Source organism: Streptopelia decaocto (assembly GCF_964273445.1).
Source record: "Streptopelia decaocto genome assembly, chromosome: 7".
NCBI classification, from domain to species: Eukaryota; Metazoa; Chordata; class Aves; order Columbiformes; family Columbidae; genus Streptopelia; species Streptopelia decaocto.
This window is the reverse complement of record NC_138661.1, coordinates 17,874,737-17,891,284: the sequence shown is the minus strand read 5'-3', so window position 1 is coordinate 17,891,284 and position 16,548 is coordinate 17,874,737. Positions and strand designations below refer to the sequence as shown.

The window sequence follows — 16,548 nt, the reverse complement described above, 5'->3', positions numbered from 1 at the left end:
AAATGCATCCTAGAATGACAGTTGGTCATCTCAATGTGGTGTCCAGCAGCATTGCTACGGGACACCTGACATGGTGGCTCTCACCAACCTGGGAAGACTTCTCAAACTGACCTCCGCAGAAACTTATTTCAACTCTTGGGCAGGAATGTTTGTTTTACCTAGTTCTTCTGGAAATGGGCAAGACAATTCTCACTATAAAAGCTGGCTGGTAGTGATGAGTCACATATCTTGGCTGCTTTCTCATTCATACGTTTGATAACAGGACCTAAACAAAATGATCATCCATGATCTTTGTGACTGTTCTTATGTTCATTCCACCCACAGAATAGCAGTATCACTATTTTCAAGTGAAGGACTAAATCACAGACAACATCACCAGTTCAGCATTTCCCAGAATGTCTCTGCCAAGGTCAGTCATTTCCTTGTCTTGTAGCCACCATCGCAATAACTGAACATCTTCACAATACCAGTCTTACATGCACCTTCATGTCTTACGATCATGCTACTGCAGGATCAAAAACTTAAAACATTTTTGCCACTGCAGAACCAAGAAGGCCTCATTAAGCAGAGTAATGCTTAAATACATATAGACAGTCTGTGCCTGTAGCAAGATTAAACTAACTAGAGAACTCAAATGAGGAACAGGAGTGGAAACATACAGAGCTAGTAAGGTCCTATTCTAGGTCACGCCTGTGGCAGAGTGGCAGTACGCTCCAAGCCCTAGCCCCCTGCCTTACCGGAACACAGAGCATCTCTGCAACAGTACCTTAGTATCAACTTGTCATGCTGCCTTATTTATTGTACACTTGTGAAAAAGACTAAGATGCAGAGAGCTTCAGAGGCTGCTCACCATCGTTTCTACATGCAGCTGCAACATAAGGCCACAAGAACCTGTAAGATACCTTTGGTAGGTGCAACAACACAATTCCCAATGCAGAAACAATTCAGGAGACTTTATGCATATAACCTGCTCAAGTGTACACAGATGTGAGAGAACATACTTTTTAGAGTGCATGAAATCAGCAAAGAATTTGAATTAGAAAGAGCTTATCTGTTGAAGCTTTTGGTATCTTGCTTCAGAAAGCTGACATTCTTGGTTAATAATCTTGGAATTTAAAGCTCAAGATGAGGAAAGGTCCCCCTTAAGCCAAGTTGCTAAATTAAGGTTTCTAGGGAACAGGAATCAAAGGAAAGCAGTCATCCAGGCATATCATAGTTTAACAGACAAAGCACAAGGCTAGCAAAAAAAAAAAAAAAAGGTTCATTTTATCACTTAATTCAGTAGGTCATTGTGGGCAGGAGTTCTCTCCCTCAGAAAAGATAAATGCTTTTTGACTTCAGGGCATGCACATTATGTACATTTCTAGCATGTTGGTGTTTACTTTGCTAAGGACTGGAGGACTAGCCTACTAGGGGAAGATTTCAACTCACAGAAGAGGACATAGCTAGTTCCAGAACTTTATTTATAGCTTGAGTTCGGTTGCCAGTTCGTAATTTGTGCCCAAATCTGGAACTTCAAGTTCGAATCGCTTTTTGCAGACCAGTCAAGAGCTCTGAAACTGACTCAGTCTTCAACTACAGAAGCAGGAGTTGTTTATTGATCTGGAAAGTACTGGTGTTGCAAGACATTTATTGAACCACTGGGAGAACCAGCTTTTGCCCCAGTCTGAAGACAAAATGGTCTCTCTCTTCTGAAGGTCAGAAACAGCACTACTGCAGCCCCAGCACCAAAACACTCACAGAAACAGCCCAACTCATGGGCTGCAAACTCCCTTTAACCTGCCTGATAAAACCCCTACTGCCTGCTCTTCTTTTACACAAATATAGAGCAGCCAAGTAAAAGGAGAAGGACAGAGGTCTGAGAAGACAAGCCTTAAAAGTGAGCCAAGCTAAGTGAGTTTAGGCAGGGAGGGTAGGATTTTCGTGGTGACAAAGTCTCTAAAAATTCAGTGAATAGTTTCATTTTTACTCCTCCACACCCCCACTTTAATGTAAATACTAAGGGTTATGAGTTCCTTTTTGAAGCTGTGCAAGTCACAGTCACAACTGGTTTCAGAACTGTCGCTCAGTATGATTTTTTTAATGAAAAGATATTTCCAACCTATTTAGAAACATGAAGCAATCTGTTAGGTATTTAGTGGCCACTGATGCAGGAAACACGGGCAACAAAAATACAGTCATGACCACACTGCAGCATTTCTTCCAACAGTGTCTCTCAACCACATACTCCAGATGTGGCCATAATAACCATGCAAGGACCAGCCAAGGGATGATCACAATCTTTTTTTCCTCTATCAGCCACAAGTTCTCCATTTAAGTGGTAGAGATTTTTGCTTCAGAGTGCAATATGTACTGTTGGAGTGATTACTGGCATTTTTGAAGGTTAGGAAACTAGCTGACATTAAAACAGGTCCTTTCATAAATTTAGTTCTTTATAAACTGGTACCGAAGTGTGGTTGGGTGCCTTAGAAAACCTCTAAACCCAAGGACTGACACATGAACAGAGGAAGAACAGCAAAGCCACTTCAAGCTTGCCCTGCCAGACTGCCTTAGGCCCCTTCCAAAACTCCATAGGTCTGAGTATGTTCTCCAAGTGCTGCAGACATTAGGACAGCTGCTCTTACATGGACATGGGCAAGTACCAGCACCTACAAGGTTTAAGTATTTCCTACAGCACAGCAAAGGGATAGGCCAATGCCCCTTAGATTTCCTAGTCTACTTCTCCCACCATCAGAAGTGACAGAACCAGCAAAATAATTGCTCTTGCACGGGTTGTTACAGTTTAAGGGGTTTTTTTTGTTTTTGTTATTCTTTTCCTTCCCAGACACTGCCATCGGACTCTGACAGCAACAGGGACAGTGCCACAGCACTCTGAAGAGTTGCCACAGCTGGGATTAATCACCATTCAGAAAAGTACAAGACCCCAGGGAATTAAGGCCATAACAACTCACTGACAACAAGGGTCAAGAGTGCTTATTGCATCAAAGCCAAACATCACTCAGTCATGCAGTGTTCTATCTGAGCTCTATTCAAACCAATTTATTTGGACCAGTAGATGAACCTTAGTGGAACTCTCAGTAGGAGCTTTTCAAAGTGAAGGCATAGGTCAAGAATAGCAAGATAATTTCATCTCTCTTGCACTGGACTAGCCAGAATCAGCCTAAGGACCAACATTCCCAACTACGTTATCAACAAAAGGCAGCAGACAACAGCTGGAGGTCCATCTGCCCACGCACACTGGTTAGCTGTAGGATGAGGTGAAGACTTCACCCTTTGACCAGGATGCACAGCACCTGCACCAGTGAGAAGTGGATGAGCATCTCTTCTCCAATACACTCAGCTCTCTGTTGACCCCTTTAATCAACATCCTCACTGCAGCTGCAAGCAGTGGGCTGTAACTCTGTGTACTAAACTATTTCCTACAAAACCATTTTGAATTCCAGCTTAAAGACAGCCAAGTGTCTGAATTCAGTCAGAGCAAGAAGAGACACATAAAACTCACACTATGAGCAATGAACACATTCTGCTGTGCTCAGCCCTTTTCCAAGATATGGCACCAATTCCAGAAGTTTTATGACCAGCTGTTTCTCCAGTGAACCAGTACCATAACAGTTATTAAATGCAAATAATGACAGATTCTCTTGAATGCTCAGGAAAATGAGTCATTTGCCTGGTTTCAAAAGAGGGGCCTCCCAAGCCAATAACAGACCTGCAAAGCTGCAACTGCTCAGAGTGGCAAATGCAGACATGTTGCCTGCTGTCGCCAGTAACAAATATTACGTACCAAATTAAAGACAAAAACACGCAACACACCAAAACCTCCATTTTAAGAGTCTTGACACAATTTTTTTCCTAGAAGCCACCAGCAATCCCGTTTCATGCAGCTGAAGAGAAGGTAACTCCTCAGAAAGTTGTTAATGAACAAAGTCAGTTAACAAGCTTCTAAAAATGAGACGATATTTGAACTGGAAAAATGCTGCTCCATTGCATTTACCCCTCCCAAGCTATGCCTGCTGAAGCACAGATAGGAACTGATCTTTATGGCTTAAATCAAAGCCAAATCCCAACAATAATCTGGTTTGTTCATAGCCATTCCCAGCACAGACCCTTCAGCCTAAAGTATCAGGAAAGCCCCAGTGCTGTGGAGAACACCTGGGTTCACGTTTGTGGATTACACCTGTCCTTGTTTTCTGAAGTAATATAGTCTGTATTAATGTTAATTTTGTTTTACTAAAGAGCTACACAAATACATGAGAAATCTGATATCAGATAAAGATATACGAGACAATTATATGATCTGAAATGTCAACTACTTTCTGAATATCAGAGTTAATTTTAGTAGCCACTTACATCACCTTCCTCAGATATAGTTTACAGTACCATGAATTCATGTCATATTCTTGATTGCTTCCTGCCCAGTGCAGAGAGGAGCAAATATCTTCCATACCTACCAATGTCCTTCAAGAAAGCATGAGGTGGCTTTTTTTTTTTTTTTTTTTGCATTCAAGGAGACTCTGTCTACCAAATTCAGTAACAGCCATAGACTTGGGTCTACTAAGCAAAAGGGAATGTAATATGTCAAGGCTAAACTGTATTTTTAGAGCTTTTGTTTCTCTTGAGGAAGCAGCAAATTCATGTTCCTATTGTTTGTCAGGAACTTCCCCCGCCACTTCCAGTCTGCGATCAAATTCAATTGCATATTTTCAGTTAGTAAGACACTACCTCCATTTTAAATTAAGCTTGTATTTATTAATACTACTTCGCCAAACAATGCCTGCAACTTTAACCTATTTTAAAAAAAATGCTAACATACAGGAAAGAAGAGGTCTAACAATATTAAATATATTCTAAAGCATCTATTTGGTTGCATGTTGAAAAAACTAGTAAAAGCTACTTACATCAGATTCTAAAACAAAAGAAATCCTCCAAATATGTAACAGAAACATCAGTATAGATGTGTCATTATACTTGGCACCAACCACACAGTGCTCAGTTACAGCATAGATGGCCTTAACTCCTCCCTGATGACAGAGAGTTGAAAGCTGCACACGACCATGTGAAAGGGAACCTCTGATTAGCATTGAGACCTTGAGCTTGCCCTGAAGACGTGACTGTGACAAGGACAAATAAGTTCATACAATGTTATCACAAAAAAATATTATTTTAAGCTTTGTGGTAATTACACATTTTCAGGACCAAATGCAAATGACTGCCTTGTTTACATACAGTATATACAGTCTTCAGGCAGCAAGAATCACAGTGTTTAACTTCTGGACTACAGCAGGAACATCACTGTCACACCTGTTACTGCAAGCCTCAACTACTATTTCCCATTGAAAACTCTGCGTCTTAACCTATTTTGGTTGTTGGTAGCTTTATTGGATTACGATTACATAGCTCAAGAGCTAGGTCAACAACAAACCAAGAAACATATCACATGATTCTGAATCACTTTTCTTTCTTCCTGACTCTGATCCCTCTTCAGGTACTCTTAAAAGAGGTCAGATTATCAGCTCTGAGACAAAGAACTCACATGAATAAAAAGCTTTAGCGTTTGAACACCTGCAGGACCAGACTCTCAGACTATAAATCTTGTGAGGGTGAGGAAAGCAGGAAAAAGACTAGTCCTGTCCCTAAACATAGTCCTTTTTGCTTATAGACTCCATACACATTTACACTGTTCAGTGGGTAACAGAGAAACCAGAAAAACCTTCAACCTCTAGTTATGACCAAATGGAATTTGCCCTTCAAAATCACAAGTCTCAGTAATGACATCACATTGCATCAGAATCTCCAGTTCTCAGCAATGGAGACACAGGTCAGCTGTCTTCAGAAACACACGATACTCTCCCACATCACCTCAAACCTGAGTTACACAATTTTTCTAGCAGGTGACTAGAACTTGCACAGATGAGTCATTTGGCCCATCTGACTTTTTCACAAGTCCCTCTCTCTTCTAGGCTTCCCTAAGCCACTCCAGAAGCAGCATACTGGCAGTAACATGAAACAGCAGTAGGCAAGCTCCAGAAGAGAACGGCATCAAAAGGCACCACTGTAGTATAGCATTAAGTCTCTTCTGTATTTTGAAGACAAAGCCAACACACAATATGTACAAAAAAGATGACATGTCCAGGATGAACACACTGACATCAGCTCCTACAGTTTGGTTGTTATATGACTGAGACACATATGCACAGGAGCATTTTAACAGTCCTGAGTGGTTTCAGCCTGGTTTATACTGTACACCATTCAAATCTGGTAAAAGATATGTAAAAGGAAACAGTAGAAAAGTTACTTGTCTCACTATGGAGTCTAAATATATACAACAGTGTGTATACAGAAATTCTATTTAGAGTAACTGAATTCACTCCTGTGGCTTTTCAGCAGCATCCAACATGTATCTACACCTGCAAAAGTGCTCAGCTGTCACCACTCTGGTTTTAGGGGAGTGCCATAACAGCAGAGGAACACTGGCCAGTTCAAGAATGTCACCTAAGAATTGCCCTATTTGTGAGAAATGGCAGTGATTGCTGCACTTAAGTCTGAGGAGTTCAGAAAAAACAACTGCTTTAACACCTGAAAACAGGTACACAGCATGTCTACCTTCAAGATAAGCACAAGTTTATTTTTCCTAGTTAATAGCACATTAATTTGAGGTTTATATTCTAGCATTAAAGACATTTCTTCATTATGATTTATTTGCTGGCAGCCACTTTAAGGGAATGCTACTTGTTTTAAACAAGTTTTACACCCAAAAACATTATACCAATTTCAGCATCTCTTCACATACACACCCCACAACCCCGCCACAAAAGAGACTTTTAACTAAATGTATCTCCAAGTGCTATCACAGCCTTCAAATGCACTTCTTTAAAAGAGAGGGGGGCAGGAAAGCAGCCTCTGGCCATGAGGGATAGAGAGAGTAGCCATATTGTCATTTCATAAGGAAAGCACGGCTGAAAGTACTTTTACACAAATACAATTTCCTCCCCATTTCCTCTAGCAAGATTTTTTCGAGCCACCAGCCCCTGCACTAGCTGAAACATTGTACCAATCACCACAGATCAAGGAGCAAAGAACAGAAATCTCACCTGATAGTAAGTCTTAATGTTTCTCACTAAGATGGTCAGGTTTTGAACCCGAAGATAGGTGTCATTATTTACATGCTTATTGACACGTTGGTTGGTTGGTCGAGGATCTCTGTTAAAAGAGGAAGAAAATAAAGTAGTATCAGTTTACTCAGTACTAAGATTTAGCATCTCAATAATGCACCATCATGAAAACCCTTAAAAACTTACCCATTATATGCACTGACATAATTAGACACGATACATATACAGTAATTCATTATAGAATAAGCTCATTACCTTTGCACCTATGCAAAACTTGGAAATCTTCCTGCACACCGAAGTAACCTACTTTAGGGTAACCCACACAGCAATTCAGGCCAGCTTCCCTCCTTATTAGTATTTCCATGAAGCAAAGAGCATATTTGGTTTGTGCACACTAGATCAAAGCAGTCTCTGATAATAAGGGGTTTATCTTATTCAAATAAAGGGAAGCCTAGGAAAGGCTACCATGCCATGCCATCCTTAGCTTTGGAGTTTTATGACAAGAGGAGGGTGTTAACGCTTGATCAATGATCACTGTGCAAACTTCAAAACCCAGAAGAATTATACACTGAGGGGAAAAAGGAACCCTGCACTTTTATTATACCAGTAGCCTCTAACTAGATCTTCCTTATATATCCACTACATCACAAAAACCCAAATACACATTAAAAAAACCCACATAAAAAAACAAACACAAAACAGCTCTACCAGGCTTCACAATATGAATAAAATGTAAGCAAGACAGGAAAAAAACAGTGGAAAGATTTCAGGGAAGGAAGTCGAAAGTTTTTGGTTCATTTTAAAGGAAGTAAATCAAAATTGTACCTGAAGGAACTTTGTTTCTAAAACAAAAAATAAAATGGGAAAAAAAGCTGCAAATGATTTAATAAGTATGTACACCTTCCCATACTCTGTGTGCACCCTGACATGTTGCAAAAAAGAACATGAAAAACCTTTATCTGTCAATAGCACAGCTCAAAGCCTTGTGTTTCCCCTCTAATGAAGACTCTTATCAGCAAACTCCTACACAATCCAAACACCTGCCTCCCAGAGCTCTGCTTTGGCTGTTGATTAAGCCATTCACACCTCTTCCAGGGCCAAATATTGAACTCAGGCATTGACAAGGAAATAAAAGACAAACGGATCCAATATTTATTTTTTAAAGATATCTGCCAAAGCTTACATAAGCATGTCAAAGAGCTTTTTCTTTCTTTCTTTCTAATTATTTTTTTAAATGCACAACCATCCCAAAGCACCTCTCTAGTGAAAGCAGTGCTATGTGCATAAATATGACAGAATACAGAGATAGTCCAGTGATGAGAAAAAACTGCCTTGGCAGCAGATAACATCAGACACAGTATTTACGTACCAGGGTTCAAACAAACTGAAGTACAGATGACCAAAACTACCACTGACGTGACCTAGCAAGACTCTATACAGCCTTTACAGCAGCAAAGGATTTTTATATGCTGATTGGCACTGTAATAAATAATGGGAAAAAAAATGAACATAGAGATGCAACCGTAACAAGCTTTTAAAGTAAAATCAGTAATAAGTATTTCATTTTACTGATGCTCAGATACAGGAATGCAGAAGCCATATCCATACACAGTTTGACAATATGAGTCTTCAGCAACACAGCAAGTTGGAGAAGCGTAAGTGGCATCTGGGCTTGAACCTGGAGAGTCCCTTGCCTTCAGTGCTCTGAGCAGATGCTGACACAGAATTGGATCCTGAAGGAAGCTGGACACTTGGCCTTTTTAGTCAAGGTCACAACAACACACCAAGGAGCTAAAAAGGAAGAAATGCACCGCAAAGAGAGGCTTGCAAAACAGAAGGGTGAGCCTACAGTTCTCAGTTCCACATGAAAACTCGTGTAGGCAGCACGCTGCCGTGCCACAGGCTGGCAGTGACTCACAACATCCTGGAAGAAAAGGCACCGACTGTAGAGCAAAGCTCCACAACCCTTCCCAAAAAAAACCTCACACAAAATGAGGCAAAAATCCACAAGATGCACCCACCAGCCACAGCAATGGAGAGGCAATTTCTTCAAAAGCTGTAACGGTAGGACTTTGGTGAGGTTTTCAGAAGCACATAAGACACAGAACAACTCCTTCCAACACAAGACCTGCTTGTCTTTTGGCACAGTGGAGCAAGTCATCTGTTACAAGAACGTAACATTCGCAGGACTGGGCCCTCAGAAGCAATTCTGGAGCTTTTATCCTATCATCTTCATTAAGAGTAATTGGTTGACCTAAGAGCCCTTAATGCCACTGACCTTGTGGGCCTCTTAACCTGGAGCCAAGCCACAGCACACGGTGCCACTCATACAGTCCTGCTTCCTCCTCCTCACTGACAAGGAAGTTAAAAGCTTTTCTGAAAACAGAAGGTAGTTGGAAAAAAATGGTGGTTTGGAATTCTGAAGATGTTGTGTAGTCAACTTCATCCAGCATCTCAGGCCAGAGAGGACTCTTCATATAAGATCCGCAAGGCCAGCACAGCTTATACTTCAAACTATCACAGGGCTTATTGTCTCCACAGGGAAAACTAAACAGTTCCTCAACATGCAACATCCCATTTCTTTTTTGTTTGTTACCATATTTTTTTTCTTAATCCTGGGTCAGATAAGCTTGAGTACTGACTACAGCTGTCCTAGCTCCACAGCCAACAGCTTGGAAGGAGACACAAAGTTGCTTTTGGAGGTAGTGGGAGGTTCCCAAAAAGTAACACTTGTTCTTTTCCTTTACCAGGTAAAGCTCAATTTTAACCAATTGAACTGGCAAAACACCTTTTGACCTAGCAAGCATGGAGACAAACACTTACAAGAATCAAGGGTTCGAGGCATGTGTTTAATTATAAAAAGCACATTTGTTGCAATTTTCAAGCATGTTCTGCCTCAGATCTCCGGCATATAACCGGAGGTCAGCTGGACCTCTCCTGCTTCTGCCTCCTCCACATCACTCAGCCAGCTCCTGAGACATCTCAGGGGACATGGAAGGGGAGAGACAGAGAAGGAACAGCACCAGACCCACGTGCTGCCACCCCAAAGGGGAGCAGAGCAGGGCCTGGAGGTGGCCCAGGGGCAGGCAGGCATCGCCCTGGGGAATGGGGCAGCACTCAGGACCAGGCAGGCCCGAGGTCACCTGCGTTCAGGGACAGAGCCGGCTACCAAAAAAACCACAGCCACATGCGCTTACTGACCTCAAGACAACATAAAGAAAAAGGCTAAACACCTAGAGAGATCCAGGTACTCAAAACATGACAGCCCAAACGGTCTGATCTACAGCCAGGAAAAGTGGGAAGAGGAAGCGGAGTCCTCATGGGGAAAAAAAAAAAAGCACCTGAGTAAAATGACACCATAAGAGGCAAATTCTGTGTTTAAAGACTTTTCTACCCTAAAGAAGACAGAGTTGTTGGTACTGCACTCTGAACATTATAGCACCTGTTCGGTTGGTGAAACCTGTTTAGGAAGAATTTTACAGAAAGCAACTCTTTCCAAGGATCATATTGAAAACTGAAGATAGTTTTTGCAACACTAACCAGGTAACCCAAACAAATTCTTGTCTGAATGTATTTAAAAAAAAAAATCCCTGGATACAACCTCAATTAGATGTGTTTTCAAGTCCTCTGATGTTTGATCTTTCCTTTACACACAAACATAATTAAAATTACAATTCCATTTTTTTTGAAAAACCATATACTCCTCAAGCTCAAAAAGTTATTTAGATAAGACAGGTGGTGTGACTGAAGTGTGAATAAGGGAGGTACTTTGCAAACCAGTAAAAACACACAAAACCAAATAAACAGAAGGAAAGACTCAAACCTCACTATATACCCAAACCTTTTAAAAAAGCTCTCTAGTTTGTACACCCTCATGACTTATACAGGAGCACAGAGGAAAGGAAAGGCCAGGACACAGGTCAAGTAGTAAGTTCAGTGAGCCCAGGGCCGGCAGCACAAGTGCTTGACAATACAACCCCTTCAGCCACCAATTAATTAAAAAAAATAAATACAATTTCATTTTAAAAATTTGAAGTTACAATCTCATTCAAGCAATTTCTGACAAGTAACTTTGATGAGTAAGCGGGAAGCCCACAAGCCAGGCCCAAGGGTTACGAGATGCCAGAAGGAACAAGCCATGCCCAGCGTGCCCAGCATCCCATGGCACTTCACTCTGCAAGCAACTAACTGAAAGTACACCACTCTTGAACCAGTCTAACTCCCCCTTTTTCTAACATGAAGTGGGATAAAGCCACTGAAGGCTGGAGGGGTTTCTAAACTGACTGGAAAATGGTAGAAAAATGCACATTTAAATACAATTTTAAATTAAACAGATGCATATCTTCAACCTTCCTGTATCTGTGCCATTTGCTACAAACCACAAGCAGCGGGCACTCAAAATGTGGCTGTTCCTGTCACATGGTCTAAATTAAAGAAGGCAGACTGTCAGTTCCACAAACCACGATAGCTGCAATTGAAATGGGGAAAAAAAAACTATTATTGTGCATTTTTATTATGTGGGCTTAATAAAAGCAGTTTTATCAGATGTATTCCTAATAAAACATTCAGCAAACTGGAATGTTGAACAGAACAGAGTCTACCATCAATTAGAAAAATTAGAACAAGTCAATATGAAAACACTTATGTGCTTGTGTACCTGCATGTGTAAACCTCCACATCATTTCCCAAATAAAACTTTCTATAAGAAGATAAACAGGGTAAATATTTGCTTATGTTTGTAGGTATTATGCCACAGCTGCAGCTGTGACACTGAAGGGAGTCTATGCAGTGTCACCACGTGCTGTTTCATACCAGGAAGTGACACACAACCCTCTCAACAAAGTTCTTCAAAATCTGTCTACAGAGAAGCTTATTAACCTGATACACATAAATCCACTAGAAACACAGAAGCTCAGGACACAGCAGTTCCACTTTGAAGATTAACAAACATTTTCATATGCAGAGTATTCAGCCAGCACTGCAAATCTGCAAAAATCAGTGTGTCCTTCACGCATGATCAGGTTGGGGTATACACTTGGACAGAACACAGGAAGAGGAAACCACTCATTTACAGCAAAACTACTCAAAAAAAAAATTAGTCTTATTTTAAAATATTAGGGGGAAACCAAATGCTGCTGTCTGCCTCTTCCTGTCAGATTTAACTGGTTAAGCAGCTAGGCACCACCATTGAGAACTAAGCAATCTCCAGCTCTCTTTTTAAAATGGCCTTGCTTTGTCATGGATCACCAGCAAAGCTCACAGCTGGCTACTTACTGACCACCTTGTGGCCAGAACCTCCCTGAGCCCAGGCCGAGTTCCCTTCCTCCACCCTGGTACCACGGCTAGATTTGTTGTGCCTGAGCACACTACGTTTTATTCAGGGCTAGCATTCCTGGGGGCAGTTAATTTCTGAAGAGGATGGAGCAAAGGCACAGCCCTATTTTCACCTCCTGTCACGCAGCCAGCCGGGACCTGGCAGGCAGGAAAAGCAATAGATGTCATGCATCTCTCTGGCGACACAGCTGCCTTGCCGATATGAACCCGCAGTTTAAAAGACGTTGATACCACAAGATCAAGCAGTTGGGATCTTCTCCACCCACTGTTGTCAGACAGCATTTGGGCAAAATCCAACCTACTACAACAGAAACTAGAGGCTGAACTCGTACAGCCCACTCACACCTTACACAGCTAAAGCCTTAGTTTCGCCCAGCAATCTCCACTCAACTGGTACACCTGGATTTCTTCATGTGACTTTCTGGCCATGGATTAAACTTAAAACCTGCTTAGCTGCCAGACACAAATGTTTTTAATAATGAAATTCCCAAGAATTTGGCTTTTGACATCTTCACTGAAAGAAACCTGTTATACTGCATCATACCTGGTGTTCAGATGCAAGCTCACATGCCTGTGTTATTCATGTTCCAAGTAAGCAGGATATTCAACCCCAAAAAACTAAAAGCACAATAACACACGAGTGAGGAGAGCTGCCCACATTGGGAGCCCAGCTCTTTCACTCTGCTACCCCTGCTCTCTGCACGCATGCATCTCTGCCTCCAGGCAATCAACACTATCACGGCATGACATATTAAATTATATCAGATTTATCAAAGGCCCTCATTAACACAATTTCAGCAGGAAGAAATCTCAAGCCAAGCACTGAAAGTGATCTTTGCGGGGCAGGACTTGAAAAATCAATGAGTAAGCATTTTAAAAAACACATCAGTTTTTCTACTCCGAAAGCTTTGTGAGGCAGAAACACATATTGCAAGGCTTTCCCGATTTACAGGCAAGAAATACTTGCATTGCAGTGTCTAAAGGTTAAGTCAGGAAAACGGAAGGTCATAGACAGCACCTCTCCTGAGTGCCTCGCTGGGTTGTGATACATAAATACAGCCATGATCCTTCCTAAGTTAAACAATTTAGGGTTCTCAGAAGAAAGCTCTGAGTTACAAGCTCCTTAGACACCATTAGTAGCACTGTCAAAGCTGCCTAAAAAGAGGGGGCAAAAAAAAGGCACCCTCATTGCGCATAATGGGATAGTTTCCTATTCCACACTGCTTGTGCTTCCCCCACTTAACGCTTTCAGTGATGCTGCTGGCAGAGATGTCATTTCTAAGAAACAGACTTATTTTCCTGACTGCACAAGGCAAGCAAACATGCCAGCGCACTTCTCACAAACACATGATATTCAGCAAAATGCCAGCTAGTGTCACTGCTCTCAGCCTATATGCTTATCTTCCTTATTTCAATGAGATCTTATTGTTCACTCCTTGTCCCCAGAGCATCCAGTTGCTCCATAGACTTTAACAACCTTACGTCTCCTTCGACATATTTCAATGGCCAACTACAAAATACTGGTCAGCATACACCACCTGATAAAGCACTTCTAAAATACATGACTCATAAGTATAACACACTCATTCCAAAACCACGTAACTTCAACCTATTTCATAACGAAAATCAAGAGCAACTAAGTATTATTTTTTCTTGTTTTGAAATAATAAGATTCTTTTACATACTAGGTAATTGTGATAGTTTAGTTAGTTAAACCTGCAGCAGGCTCCACTGTTGCTGTTCCTTGATAGTTTGGCTACTCACCTCCATGTCAAATACAATGGTCATAAATCAAAATCCAATTTCCCACATCTTGATGAAGTACAAGTCTGGATGTTAATGCTCATACTCAAGTTCTCCAAGTCACAGAAAGTGCAATTTGTCCTTGAGAAATGCTGGAAATTATGCTCTCTCATCAGGTTTCCATCCCAGCTAACATTTTACACCACTAGTTTGTTATCCCCAAGTAGGGTGATCAATGTGGATACAGTTCTGAATTATGGATCTTCACCGCCTAAGTTCCAGTTCACAATTTCCATGGTTAATAACACCAAACCAGAAGAAAATTTGATTGCCTTTTCAGATGGAACAGCCAGGTACCAGAATATAACAAAACTTCCATTGGTGGGGCATGGGTTCTCACTTTTTGTTTTGTTTTTTTTTACTTTTCAAAAATCGCACTTGAAGATTGCAATATGAATTCTTCATTGAAATGTCTGGACTGGGCCTAACATAGCAAATGACTGGTCAAGCTTCAACTGATTTCATTCAGAGAAGAAAGCGTGATGCCAAAACTGAATGATTTCCAAAGTCCCTTCCCCTGCAAGTCAGAGAGTTCCCTATGAACTCCTTAAAAAAAAAGAAGCATTTCAGAATATTTAAAAGTAAACACAGAGATGATACAAAACAGGCAGGATCCACATGCGGCACAATGGCAACAGGAAAGGATGTGGTTCAAAACAAAATGAAAGTAAAGTTTTACCAGCAATTCACTTCAATGTTAAGGAATTTTCAGTGTTTGCTTTTTTAACCTAATATAAGTTTCCTCAAGACACACTCTTACAGTGCTGCCTGAAAGAGATATGACCTAAGTTATTACATATTTAATATAAAAGTTTCCATTAGAACATAGACACACTTCAGACAAAAATCTTCCTAGTAAAGTTTCACACGGCAAGTGCTATCATTTTCCTAGTTGTACTGTCACATACCTATCCCCCTAAAGCACACATGAACAACTAAAAAAAGTAACCGGGGAAGAAGCGAAAAAAAAAAAAACAAAAAAACAAAAAAACACAAAACACACATACCCTCAAAAAACACTAGAAAAACGTTAAAGCAGATTTTATAGAACTGGAAGATTTTTTCTTTTTTCTCCCTTGTCTTCGTTAATTTTAATTAGCAACGAAAAGGAAAAAAACGCGAAGTCGACGCTTCCGCCCCACACGCCGCCCGCTGCCAGAGCGTCCCCATCGGAGCCGCTGCCAGAGCGTCCCCATCGGAGCCGCTGCCCGACCACGGCGCGACAGGCAGCGAGTGCGCGGCCGAGGGGCGCTCGGCGCTGCCCCCACCCCAGCCCCGCTCAGCGCGGGGCTACCGGGTCTCCTCCCTCCCCCAGGAGCCCACTCACATCTGCAGCATGATTTTGTTGAGGACGACGCCATCCACCAGGTCCATGTACACGCCGAGGTTGTCCCCGTCCCCGCTCTCCAGCTCCCCGAAGGTTTTCACCTGCCGGGAGGAATGAAGGACAGCGGGGTCGGCGGGATAGCTCGGCCGCCCCCACCGCTGGGCCAGGGCCGCCCCGCCGGCAGCCTCCCCGCTCCCCCCTGCACTCACCCAGGTCACCAAGGGGCTCTGCAGGAAGAGCTCCAGGAGCTCGGAGACGGTCACGTCCATGTCGCCGGGGGCCGGCTGGTGGCGGCGGGAGCGGGGCCGGCTCACTTGGGAGACAAAGGCGCAGAGCCCATGGCCCACCGGCCCGCTGCCCGCCGGGCGCTGCCTACAGGGGAAACAATGCGCGGCTCATCCCTCCCCCGCCCCCGCGCCGGGGGGAGATGAGGGGCCACTCGGTGCCGCCGCGGTGCCGCCTCCTAGCAGCAACAGGCCGGTCTCCCCGAGCCGAGCTCGCCCCGCTGCCGCCCGGCCCCCGCCGGCAGGAGAGGCTGCCCCGGCGAAGAGCAAGCCGCACTAGGAGGGAGCAGCGGGGGTTTAGGGGCAGCAGCCTGCAGCGAACTCCCCCGAAGCTGGGAACAGAGGCGCAAAGCTCCCACGAGGCCGCTCCGAGCAGCCGCGCGACGAAACCCTCGGCCCCGCTCCGGCCGCCACGGCGCTACCTGCTGCGGGGCGCGCCCTTGCCCCGGCAATTAGACCCGGGCCGCGGTAGCGCCGTGACGGGCACGTCCCGCCGCGAATGAGAGGCGCGGAGAGGGTCGGCGCCGGCCAATGGGTGACGCCCCTGGGCGGCTGCGGGAGGAGGGGGCGGGCCGCGGGGCTCAGCCGGGGCGAGCTGCCGGCGGTTGCCCTGGCGTGCGCTGCCCGTTGTGGCCGCCGCCGGCCCGTTTCCGCGACAGCGAGGTCCCCCGGCCGAAAGATTGCGAGA

General features: G+C 43.3%; 1 protein-coding gene across 4 annotated transcripts in view; it reads right to left on the bottom strand.

Moving 5' to 3' along the window:
* CCDC88C (coiled-coil domain containing 88C) overlaps positions 1-16,458 on the bottom strand; it is a 101,144-nt gene extending 84,686 nt beyond the window's left edge. For 3 of the 4 annotated variants that reach the window (XM_082058926.1, XM_082058925.1, XM_082058928.1), the window contains exons 1-3: positions 15,786-16,276; positions 15,577-15,677; positions 7,092-7,200 (exon numbers count right to left, since the gene is read on the bottom strand). In XM_082058926.1, coding sequence (XP_081915052.1) covers positions 7,092-7,200; positions 15,577-15,677; positions 15,786-15,845 — 270 coding nt within the window. In that variant the 5' untranslated portion in view covers positions 15,846-16,276. The other variant, XM_082058924.1, reaches the window with a different exon arrangement.
* Between the last annotated feature and the right edge of the window lie 90 nt (positions 16,459-16,548).